Source organism: Crotalus tigris, unplaced genomic scaffold (assembly GCF_016545835.1).
Source record: "Crotalus tigris isolate CLP2741 ecotype Arizona unplaced genomic scaffold, ASM1654583v1 scf7180000019154.1569036, whole genome shotgun sequence".
Taxonomy (NCBI): Eukaryota; Metazoa; Chordata; class Lepidosauria; order Squamata; family Viperidae; genus Crotalus; species Crotalus tigris.
In genome coordinates, this window is record NW_024097404.1 from 97575 (window position 1) to 114389 (window position 16815).

General features: G+C 37.3%; 1 protein-coding gene across 2 annotated transcripts; it reads left to right on the plus strand.

Moving 5' to 3' along the window:
- Positions 1-1284: 1284 nt before the first annotated feature.
- On the plus strand, positions 1285-16599 carry LOC120315577 (galactose-3-O-sulfotransferase 2-like). Of its 2 annotated transcripts, XM_039360138.1 has the most exons (5): positions 1287-1338; positions 2304-2407; positions 7042-7131; positions 10443-10701; positions 13478-16599. In XM_039360138.1, exons 2-5 carry the CDS (start codon positions 2391-2393, stop codon positions 14282-14284), a joined length of 1173 nt encoding a protein of 390 aa, XP_039216072.1. In that variant the 5' UTR covers positions 1287-1338; positions 2304-2390; the 3' UTR covers positions 14285-16599. The 2 variants fall into 2 exon arrangements, with proteins under 2 accessions (XP_039216073.1, XP_039216072.1); XM_039360139.1 differs by lacking the exon at positions 7042-7131 and having other exon boundaries at positions 1285-1338.
- The last annotated feature ends 216 nt before the right edge of the window (positions 16600-16815 follow it).

The window sequence follows — 16815 nt, forward strand, 5'->3', positions numbered from 1 at the left end:
TTCAACTTTAATCTGTTTCAAGTCAATATCCATATTAAACTCCAAATGTAAATTTTTCCACCTTGTTTGATAACTTCTTAAAAATAATTCAATCTTTTACAAGCAACCAAATTTTGTTTTGTTGGGCCAATTTCATTCCACATAGAAAGCTGACATTTCCACTCATTAAACTAATTGGGTATGCCAGTGTTAAATGTCCCAAAAGATTAATAAAATATTCTAATTTAAAGCCACACAGCGCATGGTAACTGTTGTGATTCCTCGCCAGCCAGTGGATCTGGCAGCTGAGTCTGAGGAATCAGATGAGGAGGAGGGGCCTGGAGTGACATTAGAGTCAGAGGAAGGCTCTGAGGAGCTCCAAGACTTACAGTCGGACGAAGAGCCTGGCCCCTCTACTCGCACTCAGGCTGAAACACAGCTGTGCTGGGAGCCTGAGTTGGACAGTGATGAAGAACAATTGGGACAAATCCAGGAGGCATAAAAGCACAGGCAAGAGAAGCGAGTAGGACAGAGGAATGCAATGGGGCCGCTCCAAAGGCAAAGGAGATGGCATTAGGAAGCCACATCTTGGCTGAATTATAAAAGGGAAGGTATGGGAGGTGCTGGTTGCTGAAGGCAACTGTTTGTGTTGAGGATCGAGTTTTTGTGGACTGTGTTTGTTTGCCTTGGATATTGACTTGGGTCTGTGAGAATAAAAGGGGTTGGTTTTTTCTTGCAATTCCTGCCTGTTTCTTGGAAGAGGGGTTTCTCCTTGTGAGCATAACAAGGACTCATATAGACTGGGACAGAACAGTAACATTAATAGTATTAACTTACCTTGAACAAAATCTTAGTCTTTTAGATACACTAAAAATTGAGGGGTTTTTTTTCAACTACAAAGGTAAACTTTTGCAAGGGGGCTTGTATGACATGTGTGAGTTCCGGCACTTTTTTTTTTTTTTTTTTACAAAAAAGCACTGTATATATACATTAACTATATTATATATTTTATTTGTGGCTCAAGACAATTCTTCTTCATTTAGTGTGACCCAGACAAACGAAGAGGTTGGACACATGGGATCTAATCTGAACAGGTTGTTCTTCTATTTTTATGTAACTAAAAGAGAAGTATTTGTTCTTGAACATTAGTACAGAAAAACAGGCAAAGTCAATTTGCAATCTGTGTGATGTATGCAATCATCCAATGTCTTATTTGCATTTCCAACCCCTTGAAGTGTTTCTCTCTCTCTCTCTCTCTCTCTCTCTCTCTCTCTCTCTCTCTCTCTCTCTCTCTCTCTCTCTCTCTGTATGTCAGTGTTTGTGTGTGTGTTAGCATTTCTGATAGGTTGGCAGTGGCAGGTAAGGGGTAAAAACAAGCATTGTAGAAGCTTATTTTGCTCTTAAAAAACCCCAACTTACTTTTTTTAACCCATTACTTTAGTAGTATGCATGTCAGCATCTCACACAGAACCAAGGGTAGCTCAAAAGTGCAGACACACACTTCTGCATAAGTTATTGTTGGCTTAATCAGGATTTATTGACTAAATCACAAATAGATTTATTGCAGCTAAGCCAGAATTCATGGCTCATACAAAAATTAACATGCTATGGTTTAGTGTAGTAGAACCTGATCTTAAGATTCAAGATGATGTATATCTGCAGAGAATGTGATAGAAATAAACTAACTACATATCATTTTGACAGATCTCACGCTATTTGTTATCGAATTTGTATGGAATAGGTCAGAGAACTTGCAAGAAAACGTCAGCAAGTAGGTGGAAGTGGATTAAGCAAGCCTTTGCTTGCTGAAGAATTGGAGAAATGAATAATTAAATAAATGCTTTTTATTGCTAAACTATTACTTATCCAGCAAAACTTCATTTACTTTGGAATATGTGTATACAATTATGATGTAGATTTACTAATTTGAATGAGTAATTATATTTTAAATGAGAACCAATTAGAAACCAGGAGACTGTGAGTTCTAATCTTGCCTTAGGGACAGAACCAGCTGGCTGATCTTGAGCCCTAGGAAAAAGGCAAGGGCAAGGGATTTCCAAAAATATTGCCTAAAAATCTACCAGGATTTGTTCAAACAATCTCAAAAGAGTCAAGAATGACTGAAAGAATAAGATGATAGATAGATAGATAGATAGATAGATAGATAGATAGATAGATAGATAGATAGATAGATAGATAGATGATAGACAGATAGATTTAGTTCATTCACCTTTATATGAGTTGCAAATAATCTACATGTGCCATTCACATTTATGTATTTTATTGTTCTTTGGTATTATTCCACCCACTTTGTCCCTGCCCAGACTACTGAGCAGCTCTACACAGGAACTGCACTCTGTCCAGCGGGCCAGTAAGAAATCCACCTATCACTGTAACAGACCAAAGGCAGAATGAAAGGCGTTTGCTGGTAAGGAGCAACATGAGGGGGGAGAGTATAATTTCCTTTACCAAAACTTTTGATGAAGGATAAAACTGTCTGTTTTGTAACCATATATAAAATTCAAGGTGACCTTTGACTGAATTTCAGACTGTGGATGTTTAGGTTGAAAAGACGATTTTGAGAAGACGAATTGTGTGCTTAGCAGATGAAGGTGGATAGCATGTTCTTCATTCCTGTTTGCTTATCACTTAGCGTTATAATTTTCTCCAGAGAATTAACAGGATAACAGACTTGGAAGGGACCTTGGAGCTGATGGTTTATAGATAAATACAGCCCTATTGTTGACATCCCCTCTTCCACAATAATTTCTATGCAAGGCTGATGGGGATAATCCATTAGGGCCTTAAGGAAAGGGGGAAAGTTTTCTTGCCTGTAATTTGAGCTGTATTTCAGAGCATTGTCTCTTTGACTTCTCAATTCTTTCATTAATGATTTCTGTTTCCTTTGTTTTTCCTTGTAGTTTGGTCTTCTAACCTAGCTTTCTCTTATAGAATTATTTGCTCAAGTGCAGAAGAAATGATCTAAGATGTCTTTAAAACATTGCTGATTGATTAATATGTATGCACACCAACTGTTTATCAATTAACTTATAATAGATACTCTGCATAGTTCATAAGACAAAAACAAAGACAATGTTTAAATACCAAATTACAATAAGAAAATCAATTAAATGCTGCAGGTAAAAACACAATATAAAGCTCACATTTTTTTTGAAAGGAATAAAAATTTATAAAGCTGAAGTAATATTCCAATTCTATATAGATTAAAAATCCAAGAGATTTTTTTTAAAGTCTTTGCTGAGGGAGAGAAATGGGGGAAGTCAGATGGTAGACCTTTCCGAGAAGAGACTCATATTCAAACAAATGGGTGGGGTGGAGGCATTGTGAAAAGGCTGTTTTATGTATGACTACCTAACCATAATTGTGCCCAGAAGGGGAACTCGGAAAAACCTTTGGATACTTTCAAAGACAGAAAAAAGCAAATACATATAGGAAGAAATCTTTTTTTTTAACGTCTCAAAGCATAAAAGTGCCTGTGGTCAAGTTCTGGTCCAGTTGGCTACTATACCCATAATAGGAATACTCTCTCCCTGAAGTCAATGTTGCTGCCCTCCACGGTTATTTTATTCTGAGCTGTTGGGCCAGTGGAATGTAGGAGAGCTGAGCTTCATTGGAAGTTCTTAAGAAAAGATTGCACAGCCATTTTTCTGAAATGGTATAGGGTCTCCTGCTTGAGCAGGGGGTTGGACTAGAAGATGTCCAAGGCCCCATCCCTCTGTTATTCTGTTAATAAATGGAATAAGGAATAAGTTCTTTTTTTCCTGGTTTACTGGTGGATGTATCAGTCAGGAAGGCATCATGTATGAGGGAGGGTTATAGAGGGGGATTTACATAAAAGGTCAAAATATATGTCTTTAAATAATGATGGAAAACAAAACCCAGAGATGGGTGAGAGGACTAACGAAGCAAGGGAGGTCATCACCATGGGAAAATGGCCAAAAGGCTTTCTTAAGCCTGTTTCTTTTCCAAACAGTTTTTGTTTTTACTAAGCAAAAACTTTTTTAAAAATCACACAGTACTTTTGGTTTTATTCTACATTAGTAATATAATACTTTCTTTCTTGTAGCAAATACAAATGTATTCACTTAATCTTAAAATGTATTTTTAAGTGATAAAATCATCTTGGATTACAGGATTGGTATTGGAAGTCAGCCTTATGAATGAATAACAAATATCATTTTAAGAAAAGTCTATACAAAACTTTTATTGTTCTCGCTCAAAAATAGGTTTCAGAAGAAGATAGAATGATTCCATTATAATCTTTTTGTGATTTCCGTTTATTATTATTTTTCTAATCTAAAAATCCTTCTTATGAAGGTGAAGATTTCAATGCTTGTTGATTGGTAACAGCAAATGTTGAGAAACAACTTAATTCTGAAACTTCTATAAAACATTTTCTTAAAATATATTCTACAATTTGCAGGACTAATTAGCAATATCCACATGACTATCTGTAAAATCTCTAACATCACTTAAGAATGATCTTAAACACATTGTTTTATGAATCTGTTCTAGTTGACTGATAGAAGTACTTTTAGGCTCTAAGATAGATAGAAAAAAGCAGAAATCAAGCAACTCTAGGCTGTTCTTTTTGACATTTTGGAATTTTTACCCTACTGTGGCTCTAATAATATGCATTAAATTTCTAAGTCAATAATATTAAACTAAAGACCGCATTTCTGAATACAGCAACAAGAGTATTCCTGGCTGGAAGCAGTCATGTATAGCCTATTTTAACAGGTAAACTTGAATTCTACAATTGTCAAATAATTCAGGCATGTAGTGCCTATCACAACCCCATTTTTTGTAAAAATAAAAGGAACAGTTATTTCTAGAGATAGCTTTAGTAGATTCATGCTACCATTAGGCTATTGTACATCGAGAGATAAAAAAGTACCTCTAAAAAGATTATTACGCTATATATCTCCTTTATCCTAATGTCAAGGTTCTGATAAAGCTAAATAAATCAGAACTCTGAGGCTGGACACTTTATCAAAGAACATGTTTATTGGATACAAAGTATTGGCACGGTCAAACGTGAAACCAAGTCTAAAATTCCATCCAAAGAGTTACACTATTACAAAGTCAAACTTCCCACCTCAGTGCTATGCAATCAACTACGTTTCCCAACCCCCTAGCATAACCGACAGAATGACCTTGGTTCCCATAGGACACAGAATTGTTTAGACTAGTAAAAATTCTCCACACCCCCTCCCATTCGTGTGGCAACCTAGAATGAGAAAGATGGCTGCAGCCAGGTTCATTGTAGAGTTGACACCTTTATTATTTGAGTAAACAGGATTTTAGAAACCTGACTGCAGTTATTTCCTGGTTCTCTGCACGTTCACAGATAACTTCCTATTTCTGATTCAAACCTTCTTAAGGATACCTAGGTCAAGGAAGGCTTGAGATTTTCTTTTGGAGTTCTCTTTAGTTAAAAGCTTGAATATAATAAAATGAGAATAACCACAAAACACACAAAAAATGTTTCAAACAGAAAGCCTACTTGGTGGGTGAAAAAAAAGGCAATGGTAAAGAGCCGTGTGTGTGTGTGTGTGTGTGTGTGTGTGTACTGAGAGTGTTTGAATTCTTTTAAATAAACCTTAACTTTACAGAAGATTTTCTTCCCTGGTGATAATAGATAACAATATTTTCTTCCTTTTCCTGTATGAATTGAATGCCCATCATTAAAAAAAAAAACAATTGTTTTAATAAACACTAAAGTTATCTGATTGTAGACACCAACAGATATACTTTTACTGTTGAACTGATTTTTATTAAGTTATAATATATGTATATTGAAGGCTATCTAAAGTTGTATGTGTAAGCAGCACAATGTTTAGTAACAAAGTCTATCAGTGTTTTCCAAAACCTTAATTTTAAACTTTATAACTGAATAACTACAACTTTCCACTCAGCCCCAGAATGCCTATGCTGGTTTTAAATCATAGTTTTAATGTTGCTGTCTCCTTTGATTCATAATCTATACCTAGCTGTCAAAGCAGAAGCATTTTGGGTCTATGGATTACACCTTTTCAAGTTTATATTTTAGACCAGAGGTCCCCAACCTTTTGAGCATCAAGGACTGGTTCCATGGAAAGAGGTTTTTCTGCGGACTGGAGGGTTGGTGGTTTTGTGTGCTGCCTGCATCTTGCAGATAGGGCTTTGTTTGTTTGTGCAGCCCAGTTGCTGGCATGCCGTGGCCCGGTACTAGTCCATGGACCGGGGGTTGGGGACATGTGTTTTAGACAGTCAAGGGCTACAGTAGACAATACAGTAGATCATTGGTGGCGAACCCATGGCACGGGTGCCAGAGGCGGCACTCAGAGCCCTCTCTGTGGGCAAATGCGCCGTCGCCCCAGTCCTAGGCCTTCAGCTGGGTTTTATAAAACCTTTTCGCTTTAGGCCTCTGCCGCTGTGTGCAAAAAAAAAAGGTTCAATCAATGAGTCAATTTCAACTTCTTGCAGGGAAAAAAAGATCTGGCAAAGTTGGAATTGATTGATTAAACTTTTTAGTACCACCCAGTCTGCTGTTATCACGGCAGCCACGCCCACTCAATGGGCCACACCCACCCAATGGGCCACACCCACCTGGCACCCAACAATGCATAAGTGGGTTTGGGGTTGCAGTTTGGGCACTCGGTCTCTAAAAGGTTCGCCATCACTGCAGTAGATATTACTCGTGTGGAATGTGATTCAACTCCCTGAACTTTTTTGTTCTGGTAGATATAGAGTTATTTCCAATAGCAATAAATGTGTTAAGCCCATTGGAAGTTTAATGCATTCCCATTTATTTTTCACCTAAAATTTATAGGAAACTGCACCAGCATAATTCTATAGTTTACGACCAAGTTTTGGTGCTACACTTCTTGGGAAGCTTGGATTTCATCTATATTTTTTCACCAAATGGCTTTTTTTGGTTTATATAGGGTTAGGAGGTGAATGCATTACATTCAGGAGTTGGCAAAGACAGTTTGTAGTGTATAAATATCCTAAGAGCTATGGCAGATAATTAGAAGATTGTATTGGGTTCTCTTCTAGGTATTTTCAGCGATTTTTGTATCTCATTCTTTGGCTGGCAGGTCTTACCCTGATAGGATTCTTTCAATACAATACTACAAAGGACATCAAGTAAGTGCATTTTCTAAAACAAATACACTAGAAATGACATCCCCTTTAAAGAATACTGATATTGAACTACTGAATTGCAATTATAAGCAAGTTTTAGGTTGAATTGATCCACCAAGTGTTCCTCTCTCCCTTTTCACACTGGATTGCGGTATAGTATATGTATGTGTGTATGATTAAACAAACCCTTAGTATTACAATTATTGGTAATTAAAAACAACCATATCTTGGCTACATTGGTACACTACATATACCCTCTAGGGGTGAGATGTGGGTAACAATATAATGCTCGCAAGAGCAATTTGCATAGAAATTGTGAGTGTATTTGGATAACTGTGCTGTATGTCAAGCACTAGAGAAATGAAGAAATTCAGGAAGTTTAAATGAGTATAAAGATTTATTGCAGACAAACTCTCTAAATAATCTGAACTATTAACAGTCAAGGGAAATGTGTGGGAATTAAGAAGGCATTCAAAGAGGGCTGGACTGAGATCTCTTGCAGGCGTGCAGGGATTCATGACTTACGACTTATGATACATTTGACCCCTCCCTTGGGCTCAGCCTGGTCATTTCCCATACTGTGCTTGCAGCATACAGGCCAAAATGTGCCCAGACTGTTAGCAAAGAAAGCTGCATAAGGCATTAAGTGTAACTAAGGCTATTAATCTGCCTCAGAACAATACCTTGTCTAACTTAATAAAGGCATAAGGGGAAAGTCTTGATTAATCAAAGCCATTTGCAGAGGCCTAATACGCATAGGCTTTATTATTCTACCCTTCTTAGCAGAGATTATTAAAACTTTATATTGTAAAGGAGGCGCATATTCAGGCATGCCTAGAATGCAGAGATTGGACCCCTGCTGGTTCCCAACTTTCTTCCCACAATCCTGCTGCACCCTGCCCACAATTCCTGGGAAGAGCCAATGCATGCTTATGTATCTATTACTTATTTATTTTTATACTGCCTTTGTTATTTTTACAAATAACTTAAGGCAGCGAACATATCCAACACACTTTCCTTCACCTGTTGTTTCTACAACAATCCAGTGAGGTGACTTGGGGTGTGAGGGAATGACTGGCTCAAGGTCACCCAGCTGACTTTCATGCTTTAAAGATACCATAAAAAATGTAAGAGGAATTCTCCCTTTCTCCATTCAATAGCCTGATTTTGTGGGGAACCATATATTAAAAGCTAGCTCCCTTTCCAAAAAGAAGCATTGCAAGTTCACTAAGAAACGGAAACTGTTATTATATATAGCAAAGTCAGAGATGTAGAAGAAAGTTGAACAGAAAAAATAAAAGGAGAAAGAATTGTTTCTTGAAAAGGTGGGTCTCAATCAGCTGATCTCTCTAGCCTAGGATCTTAGACAAGCACTAGACAGTTTTTTATACATCTTAGTCTGCAAAAAACCATAATATTGCAATTAGTTTAACTGACCCAATGTTCTATCTAAATTATTAGCTGCATCTCCGTTGCTGCTCACTGCAGCTTTGCCGTTAACAGTCTTTCAGCCAAACTCCAGGAAGGGAGAAATGAAACACAGAGGCAAAATGGAGACTGCCCATCCCTGCTTGTAGAAACCCTCATGAGGAAGGAAATCTACTCTCTTTATTAGCTCCTTGGTGTTTTGGTTTCCCTTTCTTTAATTTTATCTGCCCATTATCTGGACTGACAGAGCAGCTACTTTATTTAATTCTTTCAATACATGAACATCTTAAAATGGATGTTTCTCACATTCATTACAACTCTGAACAACCTATTCATGCTTGGTACTAAAATCACATCTAACATTTTATTGTTAAGTACAAAAAGTCACTGTATCTTGATTATATAATTTATGGCCTATAAATGCCATAGACAATTCACAAACTTGGCATTTCATCTGTTTAAAGAAAAGTCTTTATCAGGATCCAGTCCAAGCCAGGAATAAACAAAATGCTTTAGAAAGAAAGTTGTAGTTTATTGAAGAGCAGAACCACAAGACATAAGGCTCTGGAGCAGCTGACCATATGTAGCTGCAAGTGGTGGGTTTTTATAGCTCTTGAGCTTTTGTGTTTGGATTTCTTCCTGTTTGAGACTTTGTATTTCCTGTGTCATGTACTTTGACCTGAGCTTTTGAGTATGTCCTTTTTGGTATTAGTGGATTAATCCTATTATGTTCTAAAGGTCATGTCTTTTAGAGTTTGGGTGGGGTATGTAGACTTTAAGGTTTTTATCTTCCTAATCTCATTAGCTTCTAGCTTCCTGGCTCCATCCTTTCTGAAAGGATTATCACATCTGCATTTCTACAGACCTGGCTTCTGCTTTTGGCAGAGAGGGGGGGAGGGGAGTTTGTTTTGTCTTAGATTTTTTTCTCTCATTATTCCTTTGGAGAAATATATTCTGCCTTTTTAATATTCCCCAAAATATTTCTTTCTCTGGAGGGGAATGACTTTTAACTCAGCTTCAAACACGTGTAGACACATGACATATTGAAATGTGTCAAAGAAAGAAAAACAGATCAGACTAAACATAGAAGCCAAAGGAAAGCAGGGAGGACCTCAGCAGCCATAAGGAATGAATTACTAAGTGGGAAGGGTAGCTTCTAAATATCTTTCCTTCATTATATATTGTGTATTTGCACAGGTTTGCCTAGTGCACCAGTTGCGGCCTTATTTGGACCGGGAGGCTTTACTCACAGTCACTCATGCCCTTGTCACCTCAAGACTGGATTACTGTAACACGCTCTACATGGGGCTACCCTTGAAGGGCGTTCGGAGGCTGCAGTTGGTTCAGAACGCAGCCGCGAGAGCGATTGTGGGCGTGCCAAGGTACGCCCACGTGTCACCTATCCTCCGCGAGCTGCACTGGCTTCCTGTGGGTCTCCGGATGCAATTCAAGGTGTTGGTTATCACCTTTAAAGCCCTTCATGGCATAGGGCCAGGTTACTTACAGGACCGCATTCTGCCGCACAGTTCCCAGAGACCGGTGAGGTCCCATAGATTGGGCCTCCTTCAGGTCCCGTCGGCCAGACAATGTCGGCTGGCGGGCCCTTGGGGAAGGGCCTTTTCTGTGGTGGCTCCAACCTGGTGGAATCAACTTCCCCCCGAGGTTCGAACTACTCCCACCCTGCCGGCCTTTAAGAAAGCCGTTAAAACTCTCCTGTTCCGGCAGGCCTGGGGCTGATGTCCCCGGGGGGGGGCGGGATATGATCGGACTCGCGGTATGACTGTATTATTTTATTGTTTTATGATTGTTTTAATCTCTGTACGCCGCCCTGAGTCCTTTGGGATTGGGCGGCATATAAATAAAATTAAATATAAATATTTATCTAGGCAGAAGCATCCTTCCAAAATCTGTCAACCCATCACAGATGTCATGTTTCTCAAGACCCACAAAACAGCCAGCAGTACAATCCTCAACATCCTTTACCGCTTCTCAGAGAAACATAACCTCACCATAGCCTTACCCTATGGAAATGAACCCCATCTTGGCTATCCTAGTCCCTTCCACGCATCATATGTTGAGGAATTCAAAACACTGGAAAATAAGTTCAACATCATGGGCAACCATTTAAGGTTTAATTGGCAACAGGTAAGACTATAGAAGTTATTTTGTAAAGTTTCCAATTTTTATTCCAGACTTTATCTGTTGGAATTAATGCATTCTGTAGGAGTCATTGTTGCTGTTAATCTGTGTTGATGCTTAATTTGGAATTTGCAGAATACATACCAAAGATTGAGGAGATTTCAGAACAATAACAAATCTTGAAAAAGGTTTATTAAGAAATTGACCTTGAGTATACTTGCATCATCAAAAGAATATAACCCCAAAGAGCCAGATGAGCCTAAACAGCAAAAGTTTCTAGAACTTTATTTATGAGGAAGCTAATTAAAAGGCAAACCTTATAATTCTTTTCCCCTATTCCCTCCTTTGGAATGCTCACCCAGCACTGGGATAATTAGCAAGAAGAGAATTAATGTTTGTATTTACATTCATTGGAGGGAAACTTTTAATACGAGTGTAAGTAGGCAAATAATGGCACATTGAAAGGAATGCGCTAATGAGGATTGTTTAAGCAATCTCTCCATGCTATAAAGGGGAAAAAAAAACAGGACAGACACAGGACAGACATAAAGCTCAGCCCATTTTTGTAACCCCCAAATTTGCACAACCATATTTCAGCAGCAAAATGCTAGTTTTCACTGACATAATTATTTAATAAAAGAATTTAAGATATAAAATTAGATGTATTAAGTCTCTGAGATGATGAATAATCCTATTCCCTTTTATTCTCTGAATAAACATCTAAAAATGCAAATACATCCACAAAAATTGAACTCCATGGACTCCTCTCCGCAAACTCCATAGCCTCCAAAGGCAAAAAGAAGAAGAAGGAGGAGGAGGAGGAGGAGGAAGAGGAGGAGGTGGAGGAGGAGGAGGAGTAGAAATAAATTTAAAAAATCCAAAGAACTGCTATTTCTCCTTATGTATCTGAAAGAGTGCAATTTGGAAAAATTGACTCACTTTTCATTTTAAAATATCAGCTTTGTCCACCTGTCTCATCCTCTCATTGAGTAGTATGTAATGCCATTTCAAGTACTTTTCTGTAGAAAGTTTAGGGCAGGAATGTCAAACTGCCAGCCCGTGGGCCGGATGCGTCACGTCGAAACCACGCCCACCCCATTGCTGGCAATGGGGAAAAAAGTCGCAATACATCATGCAACGTCATGTGATGTTGCGAGTTTGACATGCCTGGTTTAGAGGAATAAAACAAGCTCATTCAGCATATGTAATTGCACACAAACTATACTGTGTTTATTGTTAAGCACTATTTATTTCTAAACATATTGTTCTGCAAATAGATCAAATACATCACAATTCTGCAGTCTACAATAGCCAACACCTATGGTTCTAATAATGGAGACCCTTTTTACATTCCCCTCTTCCCTGCTTGCTTCAGGTCTGCTAAGAATGAAACTGATCTTCTTAATTTGTTTCCAATTGTGTGGTTGGTGTGATATTTTAATGAGGGGTCTGTGGAAAGGGCCCCCTTCCCAGAATAAAATATTCTACAGAATATTAAAACAGGCAGAGTAGAATATTTGCCCTAAAGGAGAAGAGGGGAAAAAAAATATCCTTAACAAAAACAGAAAGCACTCCCAGACTTTCTGCTATAGGAAAACAGCCTCAAGCAGAAGTCTGAAGAGGCTACTAGGCTTTATGAATGGATATTTTGTATCCATTCATAAAGCCGGCCATTTTGTTCATAAACAAAGGGCAGCCAGCAGCTCCCAATAAGCAGCACAATAGGCAAGGAGCTGAAACTGATAAAATTAGCTTAGGCAAACAAAACACCTAGGATTTGTATTCTTTTGCCTGTAGAGCCAGTCATGACCCCTACATGACCCCATAGGAACCTGCAACAGCCATTAAAATATTAAAGGATACATTCTTGCACAGGAATTGGCAATCACAAAGCCCCCCCCCAAATTGTACAGATGCCCATCTACTCTCAACCCCAATTTGTCAGCCACCCCAGAAATATGCTGCTGTCACTGTTGTTTCTGACTTCCAAATAAACAGAGACCTCCTTTCCAAAACTGCAACCTGCCTCCAATTCATTTCTCCTGCATCTTTCTCCTGGCTTGGAGTAAGAACTGGACTGGATTTAATTTAATTTCCAACAGGTCCTTGATGCTCTCTGAGTCTGGTTGTTTTCTTGCAGATGTTTCATTACTCAAACTAGGTAACATCATCAGTATTTTAATATCTTCTCCAATTATCTGCTCTTAATGATGAACATAAGTAAGCATTTTGCTGGTTCCTCATATTTACTGAATGCAAATGTGATAGATTAAATCTTTTTTCACCCGAACTATAAAGAAAGATATCAAAAACTTTGATTTTCTCCCCAATTACCTATTGTTTAAAGTAGCATTCAAGCCTTAAGCTATGGTTAATCTAATTTATATTAAATTAGTTAAATAAAGCATAGATATTCTGATTGGGACAATATAATCTATAATTACTTAAAAATGGAAGTAATTTTTTTTTTAAAGCACTCCTTTAAAAGGAAAAGCATGGAAGCCCAAAGGGGGGTTAAAACTTATTTATGCCATTAGTCTTTGTTTCCTTATGGTTTCTTGTAATGTCTCAGTAAATATGGCTAAATTAATGTATAATATTTCTCTACAGACATGCAAAAGCAAGTACCATTTCATATTGTACCAACTTTCCTGAAATCTTGTTAAGATTTGCAAATGATGGTCAATTGTATTTATTTCAGAATACAAAATTTCTACTGATCATTCAAAAATATTAATTCTTATTTTAATCTCTCTCTCTCTCTCCCTCTTTCATTTAAAAGGTCAGAAGAATAATGCCAAATAATACCTTTTATTTTTCTGTCCTGAGGCACCCAGCATTATTGCTTGAATCATCTTATGTCTACTACAAAACCTATTCGCCAGCATTTAGAAAGTCCAAGAATGTTAATGAATTTCTATCCTCTCCTTGGTCATACTACAATATGACAGAACAAAATAATATGTATGCTAAGAACAACATGTGGTTTGATTTTGGGTATAACAACAATGCAGAATACGATAAGAGTTATATCCAGTTTGTCCTGAAGAAAATAGAAGAAATTTTTCATTTGATACTGATTGCTGATTTTTTTGATGAGTCAATGATCCTTCTGAAGGATTTTTTGTGTTGGGATCTGGATGATGTGATTTATTTCAAGTTGAATGCCAGGAGCCAACAGAGCATTCAGACTCTGAATCCAGAGAATAAAGAGAAAGTGAAGGAGTGGTGTGCTTTAGATTGGGAACTTTATAAACATTTCAATAAATCATTTTGGATGAAGATTCGGGAAAGAATGGACCTCAAAACACTGTACAAGGAAGTTGATCTTCTGCAGAAGAGACAGAAGGAACTGATGGAGACATGCCTCTTGGAAGAAACTGCAATTGAGCACTATCAAGTTAAAGATAAGAAAATGAAGCCTTTTCAAGGAGGAAATGCTGGTATCATGGGTTACAATCTCAAACAAGATTTAGACAATAAGACCCTGAACATCTGTAAAAAGATGATCATGCCAGAGCTCCAATATACAGCCCATCTATACAATTCACAGTTCCCATTTAAGAAGAAGAAAACATTTGTCAGATGAGTTCCTTTAACAATACCATCTTTCCGGACCAAGTTCCAATCTCTATGACATTCTAGACTTCAGTTTTTCTTCATCCAAAATACTCCAGATTAATCTCAGTGCCTTTTCAGAATCAAAAATGAGATGGAAATTAGAGTCACTGTTTTTGGACTCCCATCCTGAAGCTCTAATCTTACAAAAGTCCTAAGGGACAACAATGATAAAGTTAGAAAAAAAATTATAGAATCATTCTGATCAAGGTCTAAATCCATTCACCATTTCAGTGTGGTGAAGATATAAAGACAAATATTTGACCATACATGGACACAACCTTTTCCAAACAAACAGTGGACTGGATCATATCCACAGTTCTCAGATTTTCATAGTATCAGAATTAAAAGCTACATCTCATTGAATTATAGAGGAGCAACATAACATTTTAGCAATTCTGTCCAACCCCTTACTCAGTGTATATTAAAACATTTTTGACAAATTATTGTTTAATTTTTGCTTTTACACATCTATTGAAAAAGGTTCCCTTCTCCCTTGATACTTGATAGTACAGAGCTTAGATTCAATTTAGGTTGCATTACAGCTGCAAACTTGATGAAAGACTCTGCCTCCACGTTGCTCAAAGGTTTAACAAGCTTCTTTTGTAGATTCATAAGAAAACATTTTCCAGATCATTCTTTTGGTTTGTCATTTGCATTTCCCCTTTAATTTTTATCATTTTCAGTCAGTTTTCTTTAAATATTAGTAAAGCACCTTTTTCCAAATCATTCTTTTGGCCTGTAACTTGTACTTCCTTTTTGGGTACTTTTTCTTGTCAGACAAAATTTACTCCACATCTGTCATTCCCTCATTGACATATTTGGACATTGTCAATCCATAGATTCAGACATCTTTACTGACACTATTGATATTGTTAAGTATTAGTTTCTGGCTCCGTTCTTCAAAGATCTGCTTTAATATTTCCAATGTTATGACTTTTTCTGTCATTTTGTAAGTCCTAGTTAATTGACTCCAAAAGTTCGCTTGTAATTTTTCCCCCTTCAACTATGAATGTTTAGTCCCCTCTAAAGTTCAGTTTCTAAAACTATAAAGTTCTTTATCTTTGTGATGAATCAAGATAGCAAAATAATTTCCCACGAGAAACTGTTTTTATAGTCAATTCCAAAATCGTACACTTGCTGTTAATATTTCAAATTTAACTTGACCCTTTAAATTAACTTTTTAGATCAAAATCTTATTTAGCTTTTTGCTGTTTATTTCAAAATATTTAAGTTCTTAAATTTGTAATTAATTTTTCTTTTGTTGAAAATCGAAGCTACATTGACCCTGTGACTTTTTAAGCTTGTTGTTCTGAATGACTTTAAGATGGTTAATAGGCAATTTCTGAAGGTGAGGCTTGCAAACCTACTGCCCTTTAAAAGTCTCTGTTTCAATTGAGACCAAAATGGCTAATGCCTTCATCTCCTGGTGCTCAAACCCATGGAAAAAATTGCTATCCTGTGGTCTCCTTGTGAGGAATAGCCACCTGCAGTACATGTGGGTTATTTCCCATATTCTCCTTAACTGGAAAAATGAGTAGACTTTGCTGTGGTCAACTGCACTTTCATGAAGGTGTCTTCAGTTCACCATGGCTCTCATGGAAGTTGTATAAAAGTATTACCAATAAGTCAGCTGGAAACTAAAATCCTTGCCAAACAAGTTTTAATTGCCCTATGCTTCGTCTTTTTTGCTTTTTTAGTTGTAGGGCAACTTAACAAGCGGTTAAACCTATTACTGTGGCCCTGACCTCTTTTCCTCATGTAAACACGAGGAACCAAACCCCACCACAAAGTCATGGAATTACCAGTGGAACCTTTTGCTTCAAAACCAGGAGTGCAGATCTGTCTACATAGATCAATGTTTCTCTACCTCAGCAACTTTGGTGTGTAGACTTCAACTCCTAGTCCCTGTTCCAATAAAGTTAACTGTGGAGTATTGTACAGGAATTTAGAGATAGAAGATACAAAAGCACCATTAAGGGGTAACTTGCAGAAAAGATTACACAACCCAGAGATAGAAAGAAAAATGAGAAAGAAATTCAAAATAACCTTGCCTTGATTTTGTTCCATATAACATGTCACAGAAAGAAACTCAGATAGATTCTCAAGATTCTCAATATCTAACAATATAAATTGCACTCTGGAATCCCTCTAGCATCTCTTTCTTGATACTACAGGGCTGACAGATACTTGGACAGTAACAATACAGGTAGTCCTTGACTTACAATCACAAATGAGCTCAAAATTTCTGTTGCTAAGCAAAATAGTTAAGTGAATTTTGCTCCATTTTACTTTACTTCTTTTCTTGCCACAATTGCTACGTGAATCACTGCAGCTGTTAAGTTAATAATATGGTTGTTAAGTGAATCTGGCTTCCCCATTGGCTTTGCTCATCAAAAAGCCACAAAAGATGATCATATGATTCAGGACACTGCAACCGTCATAAATATGAGTCAGTTTCCAACCATCTGAATTTTGATCACATGACCATGGGGATCTGCA

What these genes read in the sequence shown, in the direction of transcription:
- LOC120315577 (XM_039360138.1), top strand. An exon ending in AATACTACAAAGGACATCAA is followed by an intron (nt 7,132 to 10,442) that starts GTAAGTGCATTT and finishes ATATTTATCTAG; the next exon opens with GCAGAAGCATCCTTCCAAAA. An exon ending in TAAGGTTTAATTGGCAACAG is followed by an intron (nt 10,702 to 13,477) that starts GTAAGACTATAG and finishes TTCATTTAAAAG; the next exon opens with GTCAGAAGAATAATGCCAAA.